The 16,588-nt window shown below is 47.7% G+C and overlaps 1 protein-coding gene across 1 annotated transcript; it reads right to left on the reverse strand.

Annotated features, from left to right (window-relative positions):
- Positions 1-2,340: 2,340 nt before the first annotated feature.
- BPIFB4 (BPI fold containing family B member 4) lies at positions 2,341-11,842 on the reverse strand. The gene is made up of 15 exons (XM_044985786.1): positions 11,820-11,842; positions 11,580-11,663; positions 10,352-10,456; positions 9,578-9,721; positions 8,778-8,838; positions 7,734-7,794; positions 6,910-7,001; positions 6,227-6,421; positions 5,879-5,932; positions 5,116-5,286; positions 4,798-4,865; positions 4,591-4,633; positions 3,616-3,679; positions 3,042-3,118; positions 2,341-2,609 (listed from the first exon to the last, which is right to left on the reverse strand). The coding sequence occupies exons 1-15, from the start codon at positions 11,840-11,842 to the stop codon at positions 2,586-2,588; spliced, it is 1,266 nt and encodes a 421-aa protein (XP_044841721.1). The 3' UTR covers positions 2,341-2,585.
- Positions 11,843-16,588: the final 4,746 nt, after the last annotated feature.

Below are 16,588 nucleotides of genomic sequence, written 5' to 3' on the forward strand. Positions count from 1 at the left end.
GATTTTTGTCAGAGCTTGTCGTTATTAGCATTGTTTGGGTATTGATGACGTGGAACGCTGGCTGGGCCAGGTGCTGCATGGACTGGCCCAGGGGCTCAACCCTTCGCCCCGCAGGCTCTCCGGTGTTCGGCGGCAGTGCAAACTGAGCGTGCTGCCCATGCTGCTTTGGGCTATGGAGATCCGTCCACTAGAAATGGCACTGAGACTCCTTCCATATACACTAAACTGCCCAACACCAACTTCAGGTAGCAATGGATCCGGGACAAATCCTTTGTCTTTGTCAAAGTCAGAGGCTCCTTATCCCATTCTCAGCCCCGCTGAGCCGCCCAGGCTTTACTGGGATTGACACTGTATAAGCCAATGTAACACTGTCCCCTTAGGGGTTAGAGCCATTAATGGCTGCACATTGAGCTTTGGCTTAGGAGGAAGTGCTCTAGACTCCAGCCACAGACACACACCAGCAGCTGGGTTTTGGTAAAAAGGCTGAATCCTACAGGGGAATCTCTATTTTGCCTCTAGCAATATTGGATGCTACCTGCTTTTGTCACATAAAGATGATGGACTGAACGCACCCCCCTCTTTGGGGTCCTGTACCGACACGGTCAGGCAAAGAGGCTGGCTGCTCTGGACTTGCATATCGGGCCTAGAGTGTAGCTACCAGACGCCCTGCACTCTGACATTCAGGGCCACTGTCTGCTCCTCCCAGAGAAACAGCTCCTGCTGCGCCCCGTGGGCCGGGGCTTGTAACCTTCCTTGGAAAGGTTTTCAGACAGACACAGTTCCAGCCTGGCCCTGTTATATCCTACCTAGCCCAGGTACAAGCTGGGTTAGCGGGACCCGATGAAGCTAGAGCCATGCGGGAAAAGGGAATTCCACTTGCTGGAGGATTTTGATATTTCAAAATTTGGGTTTTGTTCCAATGCGGAGTGAAAGGGAACGGAGCCCTTGGCCGTCCTGGGCTTCCTGTCTCAGGGGCAGTTTTCCCAGCAGGCTGCCGTGTCTCCACGCACCTTGGAAGCTGTGAGTCTGGGAGCCAGCACTCCCAGCTGCCCCTCATCCCATCAGAGAGTCAGGAAAGCCTGGGGATGCTGCCCTACAGCACCCCGCCACGGGCGCTGCGGAAGCCCAGGAGCTTAGGAACCAGGGCTCCCAGGTGCTCATCTCTGAGTCAGCAGGCCAGGTGGGATGACGGGGAGGCAGGAGGGTGAGCTGGCAGGGTGAGCTGGCAGGGCGCCATTGGGATCCAGCCTGGCTCCATTGCAGCTTCGTCAACATGTGGACGACGAGAAAGATGCGAGAACCTGCGGGGGGGGGGGCATCACCGAGGTCAGGAGCTCCATTCAGGGATCCCTCTCCAATTTACTGGCAGACAGGGCCAACGGGTCCATCTCTGTGGGGATTCTTGGGCACATCTGCAGCCATCGCGAGAGGATTTTAAAGTCATTTGAGATCTGCCAAGGTTTCCTTTGAACTCTTCCCTTCTGGCTCTCCCTGCTTTCTGGCCTCTTTTCTGCCCCGGGAACACAAAAAACAACTTCCTAGCACCACCTCCTTCACTATTAGTGCCAAATTAGTGATTTTAAAATATTAGGGGAATTAGCAAAAGATTAGTAGCTGGAATTAGGCAGCCTATCTGAAGGAAGATTTATTGCATAAATAATGCACGCAGTAACAAGCATCAAATTGCTGGCTTGGCACGTCCTTCCAGAAACAAGTCAGCTGCAACCTTGCCTCTCAGTGCCAGCCACGTGCCTGAAACCTGGCAGAACTCTGGGTACCTCACAAAGTTTTGACGAGTGGATTTTACATGAAGTGAACAATAATGATTTTGATGAGTTTCTGTTGTTCCGTGTGTGACTAGGAGGGGGCATTGATTGTGTGTTCTCTCTTGTTCCAAAGTAAGTTACCAAAGATAATCACACTAATACAGGCCCTTTGCAGGAGTAATCCCTCCTGCTGTAGATTTTGGATGAGTTAAAATGCCTTGGGGCCCGAAACTTTGAACAAGGCCCTTGAAAAGGGCAGGTGCAATGGACTGCAGCACTCAGCAGATAATTCCACCGTTTTGCCTTGTTCCAGTTTTTTGGTAGACATGCCCAGTGTTTGGCAAAGCACTGGATTTCTCAGAACATATCATGCTAAAGCGCTGTTATGTAGCATTTTATGCAATCAAATCCTTTGCGGTCCAGAGGTTAGAAAGGAGAAGAACACTAACAGCTCCAGGGACGTGAAAAGCACTGCTCTGACTGCAGAGAATCGGAATCTTTAATTAAAACGGTCACACAACAATTACAAAATATACAAGCATTTTCCAACCTCCCCTAAAACTATCAAGCCACAGTAGAGAATATTCCACACATTAATTATCTGAAGCAAACCAGGTACATGTTGATTCCACTAAGTCTAGGCTTTAATCAAAGTAGCAACTGGTGGTACTGGGTTTTTGGAAAGGCCCAAGGTCTTGTTTCAATATTCCAGGTATGAAAAGAAACATTGTTCAGGCCTCTGCAATCAAGCCGGAGCCTGTCTGTTTTCAGGTGGGAGAAGTATAATGCAAGGGACTCTTCCAATCTGGCTTCACTGACTCATGCTGATAACACAAGAAGATCCTAACAAAACAAGTAATCAAAAGTGTTTAGCTCAATTCCTTGCACAAACAAACAATAACATTTGTTGTTGTTGTTTTTTTTCATACATGGATCTATTCCTTTGCCTGATATTCCTGTCAGTGGAATCCACTGTAGTGAACTTTCAGGGCTTTGCAGCAAGATCTGACAACATGAATCCTATTAAGGGCAGTTATGTGGGTCACTGTAAGAACAAGGTGTCCTGCTCACATTGAGCAGAGAATCCAGCCAATAAAGTGAGACGTTACCTTTGAAAAATTGCATTGTCCCTGCTCCAAAGTTGGGCCATGTTGAAACATTTTCTTTTCAAATCATAAATACAGTCTTTCTTGTAGCAAACTAACCTGAGAATCTAGGGGGAAAGCAAGACTAATGAGATGGTACAGGAAAACACTGCCTCGTCAAAACACTTACTTCAATGACATCAATATCAGCGTTACTAAAGTCGATGTTCATCAGTCTGGGGAGAGGAATGCCTCCTCCTAACACACCTGCAGATAAGAACAGAAATCAGACTTAGCTTTCCAGGCTGACGGAAATTGGAGTCAATGTTTAATTTCGCTCTCTGTTCTCAGCTCACTCAGTTGCAATTAGCCTCACTATGTTTTTTTAAAACTAACTCTCCATTCATTCAGATCACTGCAAGCAAAGTAGAGTTCTATTGTGAGTCCTGTCCAAGACTTCATTGCTTTTGCCAAATATACTATGCTACTTTTTCTAGCACACTACAAAATAGCAGTCATCCAAATAGATGCACAAAGTCAATTCTGCAATGCAGTATGTCTGGTTTGTTTTATTATTGTGTTTATTCCTTCACTGACAAAATTCAATCATCTGCCATGGGTCTCACCATCTTTAGTACAAATTAGCTCCAGTAGGTTCTACTGTGTGCAGCTAATGCAAATTGAAAACATATAAACCATTATATTGTGTACAGGCTGAGTCTGGTGCAAATGAGCATCTGAATGAAAAATAAAGCCGTCCTTACTGTTCACTGCTGGCAGGAAGGCAACATCAAAAATCTTGCCAACCAGCGACTCCCAAAGCGAGACCTGCATCAGGGACAGAAGTGATTTAATGGAGATGCTTATTCACTAAATGATGGACCAAGATTCAGATTTCAGTTACATGGGGTCAATGTGTCTCTTCTGGATTTAACTACAACAGAGTCTGGCCCAATGCCTACTCCAGAGTCAATGTACTGTAGCTCAGTCCCTTATTTGTGCTGCAGAATCAGGGTGCAGCACCTTTTCATGGATTATGCAGTCATTTTCTGGTCCAAAATTAATGCCATTCCTTAGATCAATTGGCATTTAGCGCTACGTGATTCTCTGCCATTAACCTTCTCCGGAAGTCAAACAAACTTTGTCTTCAGTTAAGTTAAGAAATGAAAATCCTGTGATTGCTCCTGAATTTTCCTTCTGTTCTCTCTATTAGAGTGTGATGTGTCTCCCCCATCGCTGGGGAAGCTAGTGAGATGTTTTTAGCACAACTTATGGAGACCAAAACACCCCTCCTCTCTAAAGAGGGAAAGAGATGGAAAACTAGGTGGAGAACTTAACCCTACAAAGCAAACACTGTTAATACGGAACACTTTTCATTGTGGAATTAATGTAAGCATTAACGTAAGCACTTTTCGTGACCAAAAGTCTTCAGGAATAGCAGAGAGTGAATTAAATAAAGGTAATTACTGCCCCACTCACCACTGTCCCAATATATCCCAATGTTAATAACACATTTATCATACCCACGTCTTACAAACGGTCATTTACAGTATTTGCATGAAGATTGCCCATGGATCATCCCATGAAATATGTCTGTCTAGAGGCAATAGAATATATTGTATAAAAGTGACACTAATTTTACATTCTAATTAACCCTTGTATTGTTAGAGCCAATATTGGTTAGCACTTGGCTTCCTGCAGTGGATTGCACACAGCGCTGAAGCAACCTATGCTCTTACATCAAATTTGCCGATGGAGGAGGAAGCCAAGGAGAGATGAGTCCTGCAGAGAAAGGAAGAATCAAGTGACTTTAATTTTACCAGCAACTTCCAAATGTGCCCATGTCTAAGAAGGCGCTGTGTGAATTAACACACAGGATCCTCTTTCCTCCCCCTCCCACCCTGAACACTGAACCAAGGCTAAGACATGATGAAAAGACGTCCTACTTGTCAAGACTGACACTGATCTTCAGTTTGTTGTCTTCAACAGAAAAGTGGGCCAACAAAGCAGCATCCTGCAATTAGGAAACAAAAGTCAGTCGGTCAGTCAGTCTCGGACGCTGGCTTTTTCCTGCCTTCACGCAGGATGGCTGAACGCAGCCGCGCATCTCAAGTGTGGAGCAGAGATGTGCGTGCCCTCAATTGGTGCATCCCATTGCAGAGGAATGAGAGCAGCAGATTTGACCAAACAACAGTCCATTGACAGAACTTGTGACTGCAGAGGGAGTTTCAGTATTTGTGCTCTGGCTAGTTTTCAGTACGTACAATATTTAGAACACACAGGGTCTGGTGGGCATCATTGGGCTGGGAAACCAACACTTCCGTGGTAGCAGTGAGTTGTATCCAGCCTTGATTTTTTTTCAAGGTCACCCTGGGAGTTTCAGGCACTGCAACTTTCAGCACCAGTGGCTGGGGCTCAGAGAACTTCTGGTAAACCTGTGGAAATTCAAGGACAGAGGTGTGGAGTTACAGAGAGCAGGATTGTAACACCTGTGAATAAGGTGGCCAGATTCGTTATTGCTTTACTCCAGGTGCAACTCCACTGATTTAAATGGATTAAACTCGGAGTAATGCTGAGATGAGGCAGGCATAGTGAATGCATCAACCATTGAAGTCCATGGCTGAATTTAGAGCATCACCTGCGGATCCGGGCCTGTAACTATCGTGTTAAGACAGATGGGGCAGCTCCATTGCGCCACCAGAACAGTGAAGAGAGGCCACCTCCAGCTCCAGCCCACTGCGTTTTGCACTTTAGAGTCTGATTTATAGTCCACTGAAGTCAATGGGATTCCTGCCATTAGCTCCAGTGGACTTTGGATCAGGCTCTTAATAAGCAAGAAAAAGGAAGTGGATCTCTCTATCCTCTCCCCCTCCGTCCCTGCAAGGGAAAGGAAGTGGATCTCTCTATCCTCTCCCCCACCCTCACAAGGAAAAGGACGTGGATCTCTCTATCCTCCCCCCCTCAGTACATTTATGGCCCCCGTCACCGGAGTATTTGTTGTAAAATATAACACTAGAACTCACTAACCGCGGGAACCAGGGCTCCAAGGGTTGATGTTGTTAGTGGAGGAAGCTCAGGAAACTGACAAATAAAAAAGAAATAATTCAGTGAACCATATCCATCATGTGACCAGTGTCTACACCTTTCTTTGCAGCATTAACAACACACCTGGCGCGTTAACCAGACAATCCTGCATTTTTCATTTCTCTGCCTGAATAAGTAGCATTCCTGGCGATTGATAATTTGCTGCTAAAACCGTACAACTTGTGTGCGATTTTATATACCCACTGCCAGCCCATGTTAGCCGATCATCTATTCTTAATTCAAAAGCAAAAAAGGATCAGTGACTCCCCACGTGGCTGGGGTGCTACTCACCATTCCATCAGTGATTTCTATATCAAGTGCCCCTTGCTTCTGCAGGAGAGAGATTACAGAGCCAAGGAAGTTTATAGAGAGTCCAAGCTGGGAGGAGGCGGTGTCTGCCATCTGTGGCATTGGTGGCATGGGGACAGCTTCCGGTTTGCCCAATGGGTAGTCAACAAGGCCTCCTGCTACCCGCCCAACTACAGTCTGCAAGCCCAGGAGAGAAAGTTATAAACGTTCAGAAATGTTGCACGTGATACTCACTTTGGGTTCATTTGGTTAGGAATTGACATGAAATAATTTTACGTTTAACTAACTCTGGATCAGAATCTATTAGGCAGCTGTTCTGACCTCTCTCCAGAATTTTATTAATTAAAAACAGGAGAATGTTAACAGCTGGTGTGATACAGGGTCTGATCCTGAGCCATTACAGTCAATGGGAATTTTCTCCAATGGCTTCAATAGGAATTTTCTCCAATGGCTTCAATAGGAAGACGATCAGAGCACAGAGAGTATGACCTAAAGCCATTGTCAACGGGAGCCTTTCACACAGTGAACAGCAGCTTCCAGTGAATTCACTGCTCAGGGGCCGGTGGGGTCCCCTAGGACCCTCCCCCCTAAACTGCAGGAAGATCAGTCATTGCAACGACGAGAAACATCAGCCCTTGGGTACACATGACAAGAACAGGACTTACATTTAAATCAACTTCCAGGAACTGGCCAGTTACTAGCGGAAGGCTGGACACAGTGTACTGGATGCTTCCCAGTACGCCCAGGGGCACCAGGGCTGCATTGAAATAGAAAGAAAGCTAGTGAGCATCATCTGGGTTTGGATGCAATTCTACGTCCTAGCTCCACTGTCTCCCACAAACCTCCCGGAGCTCAGGTGTTCTGAGCAGCCAACTCAAACACCCTGCTGAGAGTCCCAGAATAGCCCTTGGCACCAGGCAGTACCGTGGATGGAGCTGAGCTCCTGGCAACCAGTGTTTTCCATTGCTGGAAGAGGAGGAGGACTCCAGCCAGAACAGCCTTGAACATACCCGCAGCACTGGGGGAGTCTGGAGCCAAGACCCAGAGAAATCCACATCTCAAAATTGAACAAAAACCGGGACCTTCTGAACAGGGGATATCCAGATCCAATTCCAGATATTATCTTAGGGTAAATCGTGCCCCCACTTTGGTGAGTGCAGAGGTTCTCTGGCTAGTGGAGAAAGGCTCAGGAAAGGGAGGGATTTGGGGGGGGCAGAATGGGGTGTATGCATAGGAGGCACTACCCCATGTGAGGTGGCATTCTGCTCCAATCCTGCCCCCTATATGTAGGGTGCAGGGTCAGAGCAAGGGAGCTCCTTGAAGATCTCGTGTCGAGGGGCAGAGCAGGGTATGGATTCAATGAGCACCTTTTGCCCTGAGGATTCATTGTCCCCTCGGGTCTGTGTATTGCATGAATAGTCTTGAGGGAACATGGGGAATGGACTTGGCACTTGGGGAAAGAGAAGCAACGATACCACCAGAGACTTACAGTTCACGAGGCCCAGCTCATCATTGACAAGGCCAAGGACAACATCGACCACCGGGCACAGCTGTAAGAGTCAACGCTTTGGTGAGGCGTTCCCAGGAACCAGGCTCTTGCTCAAAGTCAGACTGGTGAATGCAACTAACAGTGTAGCAACATGTCACGGACAAATCAAACCCCTTTAGAGCAGTGCCTGCGGCCAGACCCTTACCTGGTGTAAATCAGCATGAATCAGCTCGCCTGATTTGCATCAGCTGAGGATCTGGCCCCTGGAGCTTGCTACACTCCCTTCCCCGTATGAGGAAAGCCACCATTCATGTTAATTACAGATGGGCCAAAGCTGGAACCTCGAATCCCAAGCCCTGGAGTTCTTAGAGGAAGGGGACAGGGACTCTGTAGGCACTGGGCATGGTAGGCTTGATCCTACTCCTCTGAAGTCAATGGAAAAACTGTCACTGACCTGAATGGCGCAGGACTGAGGCTGTGGTGCACATTTTCACAGGCTCACCCATTGCTCCCTCAATAAATTTGCCCCATTATGTATCAGGCTCACTCTAAGCTCAGAGTTTTGCAAAGAAGGGATGTTTTCAACGGAGCTGGTACGTTCTCTGATACATCATTAGTGCTGGACCCAAACCAAAACTCTGGCCCCAAAGACCCTGAACTTTGAAGGAACGGTGGTTTCTGAATACAAGCCTAGATCAGGATTGAAACGTTACTAATGGCTTCTGCCTTTATAACGGGCTGCACCAAAACCCTGGATCTCACCTCTAGGATGTATGAAATCTGAATGCTATAGCCTGAACCCCTCTCTCCTGGGGATTTATTCTCTTCTCCCTTCTTTGTGAATATTAGGGAGTCAGAAGGCAAATCAAGGAACAAATCGAGCTGTTTGGGAAAGGGCTACTCTTTCATTTCTCAAAGATCGTCTAACAGAGGCTAATTTTTTGAGAAAGATTAAAATATTTGCTTGTTTAAAACATTCGAAAGGCATTTTGGAGCATGGCTGTAGTTACGTGACGTGCTAACATACTCTCTTTCTGGACTCACCAATTCGGGAAGCAGTCTGTTAAGGACCCGCGCCAATAAATTATCCACAATTGGGAGCAGGCTGAGAAAAATAAAACAAGAGGATGAAAAATGTTGCTGAGGAATAAAAGTATCTTGTTGAACAACAGAACTATGGATTAATAGTACCCGATGGGTACCAGTGTGGACCTCTGGAAGTAACTGCCCTGCCAATAAGACAACAGTATAAAGCAGTTAAGTGCTTTGTGGAAGTTTTGATTTTGAATGCTGTGATGAACCAAATTCTCATCCCATGGAAGCAAATGAGAGGTTTGCCACTGAGCTGTGTGTTCTATGGTTGAACCCTTTTAAAGTATTCATGTCTTTAAAAGAAACTACCGGTACCTTGTCCCAGGAGGGGACTGTGCAGTGCATGTGAAATGTTGTGTATCTCAGAACACACACAGTGGTAAAAGGAATTCAAGAGCAGAATAGATAATATTGACGTATTTCCTTATGGAATAACTGGAGCATCTCACACGCCACCCTGCCGTAACTCTAGTAAGTGCCAACTTTTCCGTAGCGACCACTGTACTGTAAATGCATATTGAGTAACCCCCAAATAATATTGGTTTTGTTAATTGCATATGTATGTGACCAGCTAGATCCTTAACTTACCACAATAGTCACTATCACACATGCAAATTAGGCACAAAAACGTAAACACATTGTAATACATGCAGCTGCATTTGCAGTTCAGAAGATATGGCCCTGAAGGTCATCAGTGCATGTTCATAATACCACCAGCACTGTGGTCAGTTTAAAATCCCTTTTGCACCTACCCTCTAAGGAGTCTGATTTTAATACCATCGAGAAGAGTATCGCAGCTCTCAATCACCAGCCTGGGGTAGCCTGTGCCATCCATGGTCAATCTGACTTTCGACGTGATGTTCACTTCCACTGCAATGTCAAGCAAACCTAGGAGGCTGCACAAGACGACAAGAGCAAGGTCAAGACAAAGGATCTCCTCCAAGTGGAGAGTGATGGACTCTCTCCCCAACCAGCGGCTGCCTCCTGATACGCAGAAGCCTCCATCCTTTCACCCTTGCACAGGGATGGACGCAGTTCCACTGCAGAGCACAGGCACTGAAACCTGTTAATGCTTGGATATGATGGGAAAGACAGGAGCTTGCTACCTAAAATGGGGAGTGAGGGTAGCACCATGGCCCCACTTCCTCCCCAGTATAGCTGGCCAGGGTAGAGGGAGGCGCATCCCCACAGTCCTTAACATTGTGATGGAGCTGCCATGGCAGAGTAAGCTGCTCCCAGTGGCCCTGAGGCCAAATGCTGGCTGAGTCTGAGGGCTCCTGCTAGGCCTGCCTGCTGCATCAACGCCCATCCCTCATTCCTCTGCTTCTGCTTCACTTCACAGGAGTTAGTGTCTGAGCCCCTTGTGTCACTCAGTGACTTGTGTTTGACTGCCCCCAAAGCTGACACTTCCATCCGGAATGATTCCCCCACCCCCGGGGCAGGAGCTAGAGAACGCCCAGTGCAGCTGCTGATTTTACTAGCTGTCCGGAGTGAATGAGACACTTCCCAAAGAGTACCCTACTCACCTCTTACCATTGATTGCTACTCTAGTATACAGGTCCAGGCGGACTCCAATCCCTGGGAGGAGTCTCACAGATACTTTGGGGAGTGTTAGTTCCACAATTCTCAACCTGCAGGATGCAAAGAGGGATCGTGAGCAAGAGACTGACTGGGAGGCCCAAAATCATGTAATCAAAATAATTTAAAAATGCCTCCACTGAAGTAATGTAAATGCCAATGGAGACAGAACCCTAAGGAACCAAATTCTCTCAAAACCTAGTTCCCAACGTACACGTCTCTCAAGTGACCATGGGAAGCTTGCAAACAAGGTGATAAATGAATAAATGGAGATATACTTATCTCGTAGAACTGGAAGGGACCCCGAAGGGTCCTCAAGTCCAGCCCCCTGCCTTCACTAGCAGGACCAAGTACTGCTTTTGCCCCAGATGGCCCCCTCCAGGATTGAACTCACAACACCCTGGGTTTAGCAGGCCAATGCTCAAACCACTGAACTATCCCTCCCCAATAATTAGATAGAAAAAAATATACCCAGTAGTTCAATGTAGCTCTTGCATTTGCGCATCTCTATTTGCTTCCTGCTTTCAGCTGGTAGGGGTCACAGAAGTACTGAAATGCTCTTCAATATACTATACTGGATACGTGATGTTACTGCTGTATTTTTTACCCTTCCAGAAGCAGGAAGCAGTGGAAATCTTGTGGGATTTCCAGCCCGATTTCTAAGCCAGAGAGGTTTCAACTCTGAACCTCCTAGAGTTTACCTACAGCTCCTGAGCCGTATTACATTATTGCCTGTGACCATGCAGTGGGCTCATTGCCACATTGTGCAGAGACCTTTGCAGTATGTTCCTTACCCTGTGAGCCCCTGGACGGTGCTGAGCAAACCTCCTTCCCCGAGGATACCAAGTAGACCTCCATCACCCAGCAGACCTCCTAGCAATCCTCCAGCTCCACCATTGGGGAGACTCCCTCCAGGAACATAACCACCAGCCCCAGGTAGGCCTCCGCCATAAGCATTGCCACCACCGCCAAGGAGACCTCCGCCACCACCACCACCACCTCCACCAAGCAGGCCACCTGTAATCCCACCAAGCAGCCCACCACCACCCCCTCCACCAAGCAAGCCACCAGTAATCCCACTAAGTAGCCCTCCTCCACCGCCACCTCCACCAAGTAAGCCCCCAAGCAGGCCACCACCACCACCACCACCAAGGAGACCTCCTAGCAGGCCTCCACCTGCATCTGGACCTCCACTGTCGAGTGGCACGTCCCTGATTGCGCCTTGGAGGGCATTGCCTTGTATCAGCGAGCCTGTGACAGCTGGAAACAATGCACAGGGTAAGTATTCAACAAATGGGAATCTGGCTTCTTTTGTACCATCTGCCTACTTTATTTTAACAAGGGAGATGTCAGGCCACCTATATCCACCTGAGCTCAAACCCTGGATGAAGCCAACTAATGAATTTTAGTTCTGACTTCTGAATATTCTCCGTAAGCATGGTTACAACCGTTGCTTTGACAACACATTAGAATTCCCCATCGTCATGTCAGCAAAGGGAATTCTGGACCTATTCGACACTACGGGGATGGGCAGCAGCAGAAAGACCTCTCTGTGAAAGACAGAGCGGGTGAATTTGCCTACTGCCTGGATAAGCAGAATAAAATTTCTTGCACAATCACAATAATCATGCACCCAGTATGCGTCCTAACTGCGTGGCCTCACTGTGCAGGTCAGTAACCGTAGCATCTCTGTGTGCCTACACCTGGCGGGGAACCAGCCTCACAGCCGGTACAGGACCAGGCTTAGCAGGTAGCTGTTGCTGTCACTGGATAACCCTCGGGGAGAGGCAAGTGACTGAGGCAGCCGGGCCACCACTTGACTCTCTCATGGGCAGCCCTTGACTGTGCTGATGTCAGCATATCCATCCATGGCTGGGGTGGGTTAGCTGGGTACTGTCCTCCCCATAAGAGCTCGTGTAACCAGGCTTTTTGACATATCTGCCTACTTCACTCGGGTCCGGTTTTCCCACGTATTCCCTGCCGTACAAGCCTGGTGGTTTCTCTCTTGCCAGGCATTTCCCCTGCTCTAACAGGCCTCACTGAGTTTTGTCTGCACAATAGTTTCAGCACCTCTGACGACGGCTATTTATTCCTATTTCCATCTGTACCCCACAGGTGACGTTCCGTTGACTTACCGTTGCCTATCACACCTTTACCAACCCTGAGGACAGCATCTGGCGCAGGCTGGCTCAGGGCTGGTGTAGGCTGGCTCAGGGCTCGTGTCAGCAGACCACAGAAGATGGCGATGGCCCAGCCCTTTAGCATCTTGGTGTCTGCGCCCTGGTGAGAACATTTCTGGTTAGCAATATGCCACGCCAGAAAAGGGGAAGAAACGAAGCTGCACCGTGAAGAGAACAAAGAGTCCCAGGGAAATTCAGGACAGGAAAGTGGAGCAATAGATCATGCACATGAACTGGAAAAGAGAGAGAAAGGAGTAAGGGGCCGAATTCTGCTCCCATTGGGCCTGATCCAAATCCCACTAAAGTCAATGGGAAGATTGCATTAACCATAATTATCTGCCATATTTTGGTAAAAAACCAACACCCCGTACTTTGTACTTATACCAGGATTACAAAAGAAATTTAAAAATAAATAGCAAAAGTTCTTCCCAGCAGTATTGTAGGGACCATGAGCACAATGACTAAAAGCACCTTGTAGCAGCCTCATTCCTTTCTTTACCTGACTTTATCCCAAGCTTTAAAGGTGGTGTTATTCTTGCTTTGCTTAGCTCTTGATCAGCCAGAGGTTCGGTAGCTGTCCATAGCAGCCTTGTTCTCGCTGTGTTCCGCGTCTGAAAATATAGAAAAGGCAGGTCTTATATAGCAAAAATCTGCAGAGGCGAAGAGGAAAGCAGCCTAAATGGTAAAAGGTGGGCTAATGGCTTGAGTGTAAAAAGGATGTTTGTGGTTTTGACGGATTCCAATATAAATAACTGTTGGTAAATCTGGAAAAGCTATTAAGCAACAGGTATCAGATACAGCCCAGGTTAATCAGCCAGTGCTGTTACTCAGCATTCCAAGGGCTAATGCACGTCTCCAAGCACACACCGGTCATTTGCCAATACGACAGGTTTCAGGCACCCACAAGCCCGATCCTGCAAACTCATGTGACTAGCACATAAAAGGGCGACAGACAGGGTTGGAGCAAGCAGCCATTCTGAATTGAAACACAGTGTGATCTTTGCAGCCTGGGACTCACCTACCTCAGCTGAGATCTCACTGGAGACCAGAGCTTTCAGCTGTGACTGCGGAGAGCAAGGCACCTGCACCCATGTCTGCGTACGTAGGTATGTGGCCTGGTCCTCACAGATGCTGAGCATTGGCAGCTCCCATTGACCTGGGACAATCAGACACTGCTGAAAATCAGGCCACCAATTTAGGTGCCAAAATGCAGATTTTGGTGCCCAGCTTTAGCACCCACTTTTGTGACTGCACCACACAAAATTGCCCGCTAGCCATCTCTATGTATGTGTGTGTGTGTGCATAGTCCAGAGTCTGGGGCACAACTGTGGCCATTATTTATTTGTTCAGATTTCTAAGCATCTCAGACAATCAGTGCCCAGCCTGTTTGCTGGATGCTCTTCCATTGTTTTACATATACAATCCCATCATCCACTGAACATCCCACTCTAATAACCACCCCTGAATTGCACGTGCAAATTAGAGATGCAGTTGCACATTCAATTCTGCAAATTCAGATCTCAATGGCTCAGAGATAATGTCAGTGCCATGATTAGACTAATGAGCTCTAAGTATGTGTCTACATTGCAATTAAAACCTGCAGCTGGCCTGTGCCAGCTGACTTGGGCTAAGGGGCTGTTTAAGGGTGCTGTAGATATTTGGGCTTGGGTTGGAGGGTCCCAGAACTTCTACACTGCAACTAAACAACTCCTTAGCCCAAGCCCCACCAGCCTGAGTCAACGGGCATGGGCCAGCCATAGATGGCAAACTGCAGTGTAGACAGACCCTGAGTGCCCCAAGCAGGGTCAGCCTGCCAGGGCAAAGCTTCCTTTCATGCAAATGTCACTGGCTGCTTTTCGTCTCTTTGTTGTCTGTTATGCACAGTTCATTTCGGAAAAACAACTGAAATCACTCACAAACAAGACACTAAGGCCCCTGATAACCTGCCTGTGATGAGCCCAGCAGAACACCACATGGTGCTGAATGCCAGCTCTGAATCGCAGAACAATGGCATCTGGAGCCTGCACGGGGAACAGTCTCCGGGAAAGTTCAGAGGGAGGTTTATGTCCTTAAAGTTTCAACCTGAGAAGTGTTTCCTGAAGATTATCAGCACAGTTTCTACAGCCTCCATCGTGTTATTGATAGAACTGACGCCTTCAACAGACATCGACAAGTCCCTACCCAGTGAGAAATTGAGATTTAGTGTCAGCTACCAGCTTAAATTGCCATCAGCTCATAACGATGCTTTTGTGCTAGTCACCTGAATGGTTAATACCTTTGAGATAAAATCTTTTGTTAGATCCCAGCTAGAGCGGTCAAGTATATCACACAATAAGGGAAAATATGTTTTCAAACCAAGTAATCAGGTCATCAACTCAGCTTATCCGTATCAGACTCTTTGGATATAATTATCACCTTCATGGATTCCCATTAAGTGCAGCTCTGGGAAATGCCAGTGGATGTTGTTACAAGAGCAAACATTTTAAATAATGGGCCATCTTCCCACAGAAAAAGGAACTTCTCTTCACTGATACGGCTTATAAGCCACCTCTGTGAATCACTGGCAATGCTCTGAACTTTTGTCAACAACTGCCACCATTGCATGTGCAAAGTAGGTAATTGTGCATGCAAATTGCCAACCAGTACTGGGCGAGCAGTGAGGCAATTACCTGTGAAATCTGAATCATAATTCAATTCCGAGTCGATCGGGCTTTTTTTGCTGGTGTTTCTTCCCCATAAACATTAGTGTGGCTGGGTTTTGACCCTCCCTGTCACTGAAGCCCTGTCAAGGTGGTGCGGGAGGGAAGGGACGAGCCATACAGGGGGGTGCTACACCCCATTGGCCTGCTGGAGTGCAGTGCCCCAGCAGACCCAAACCGATCCATGTGGAAGGGAAGTTCCATTTGGGGCTGACCGAGGAGGAGGCCACGTGTGCAGATGCCCTGACTCCCTATGCAAGAGATACAAGGTGGCAGTGGCCACTAGTCCAACATGTGGGCCAGAGACCCGACCATGCAGGGAGGATGCTGCAGCCCTGCTGCTTTCACAGACACTTTAAATGCCCCTTGAGGGACAGAATAGTGTCCTGCACAAAGACCAGTCACTTGGGTTTGGGCTGGGAGGGTGAATTGCTCTACAAACGTTGCCATAACCAGAGTGGAGGCCCGTAGGAGCTGGAGAGGGCATACTGGGTTATTGAGCTCCCAGAGGGCCGGGGAATAGACAGCAGTGTCATTCAGATGCTCAGTTCTGGAATAGTTAAGTGCCAGTAGAACAGTGCAGCTGCCTCCGTTCCTTCCCAGGACAGACGGTCTCTCAGCTCTCTGGCTCGCAGCACAGAGATCTTCCTTTTGAAAATAGATTTCTGGTGAAAGCTAAGGAGTCTCCCAGCCACAGAGGGAGGAATTTCCAGCCAGATGATTTAGCAAATGGGCCACTTTCCTGTGCAGGGTTTTCTGCAAAGCCTTAAAGAGCAGCAGCCTGACTACCTTTCCATTTCCTCCACCCCACAACTTTATAGGTCTCTGCGGCAACACGGACATTAACAATTCAGGGCCAGATCCTCTGCTGCTATAAATTGGCGTAAGCTTGAGACACATCGATGGCAGTATATGCAGTGTACACCAGCAGAGGCGCTGGCCCATGGGCACTACTTCTGTACATCTCCAAAGATCCCCAGTTGTTGAGCCGGAGCCTTACCTGGTGTAAATCTGAGTAGCTCCATTGATTTCCGTGGCTCTGTGCTGACGTTACTGGCCTGTTCTCTCCGCAGCCGCTCCCCATAATAGCTGGGAGACAAACTAGAAGTTGCTTGTGTTCAATTTGCACAACACACGTAATCACCTGTGATGTCCAGCTTGTGAAAGGGCATTTTGAATAGTACCTGGCTCAATGTACCAGGGGAAGGACGTCATCTAGGGCCATAGCAACTCCACAAACCCAACTGCAACCACTAGGTCTGAACGTGGCCCTGTATACGTAGCTATATACATATCACACACATAC

The sequence above is a fragment of the Mauremys mutica genome, chromosome 13, assembly GCF_020497125.1.
Source record: "Mauremys mutica isolate MM-2020 ecotype Southern chromosome 13, ASM2049712v1, whole genome shotgun sequence".
NCBI lineage: Eukaryota > Metazoa > Chordata > Testudines > Geoemydidae > Mauremys > Mauremys mutica.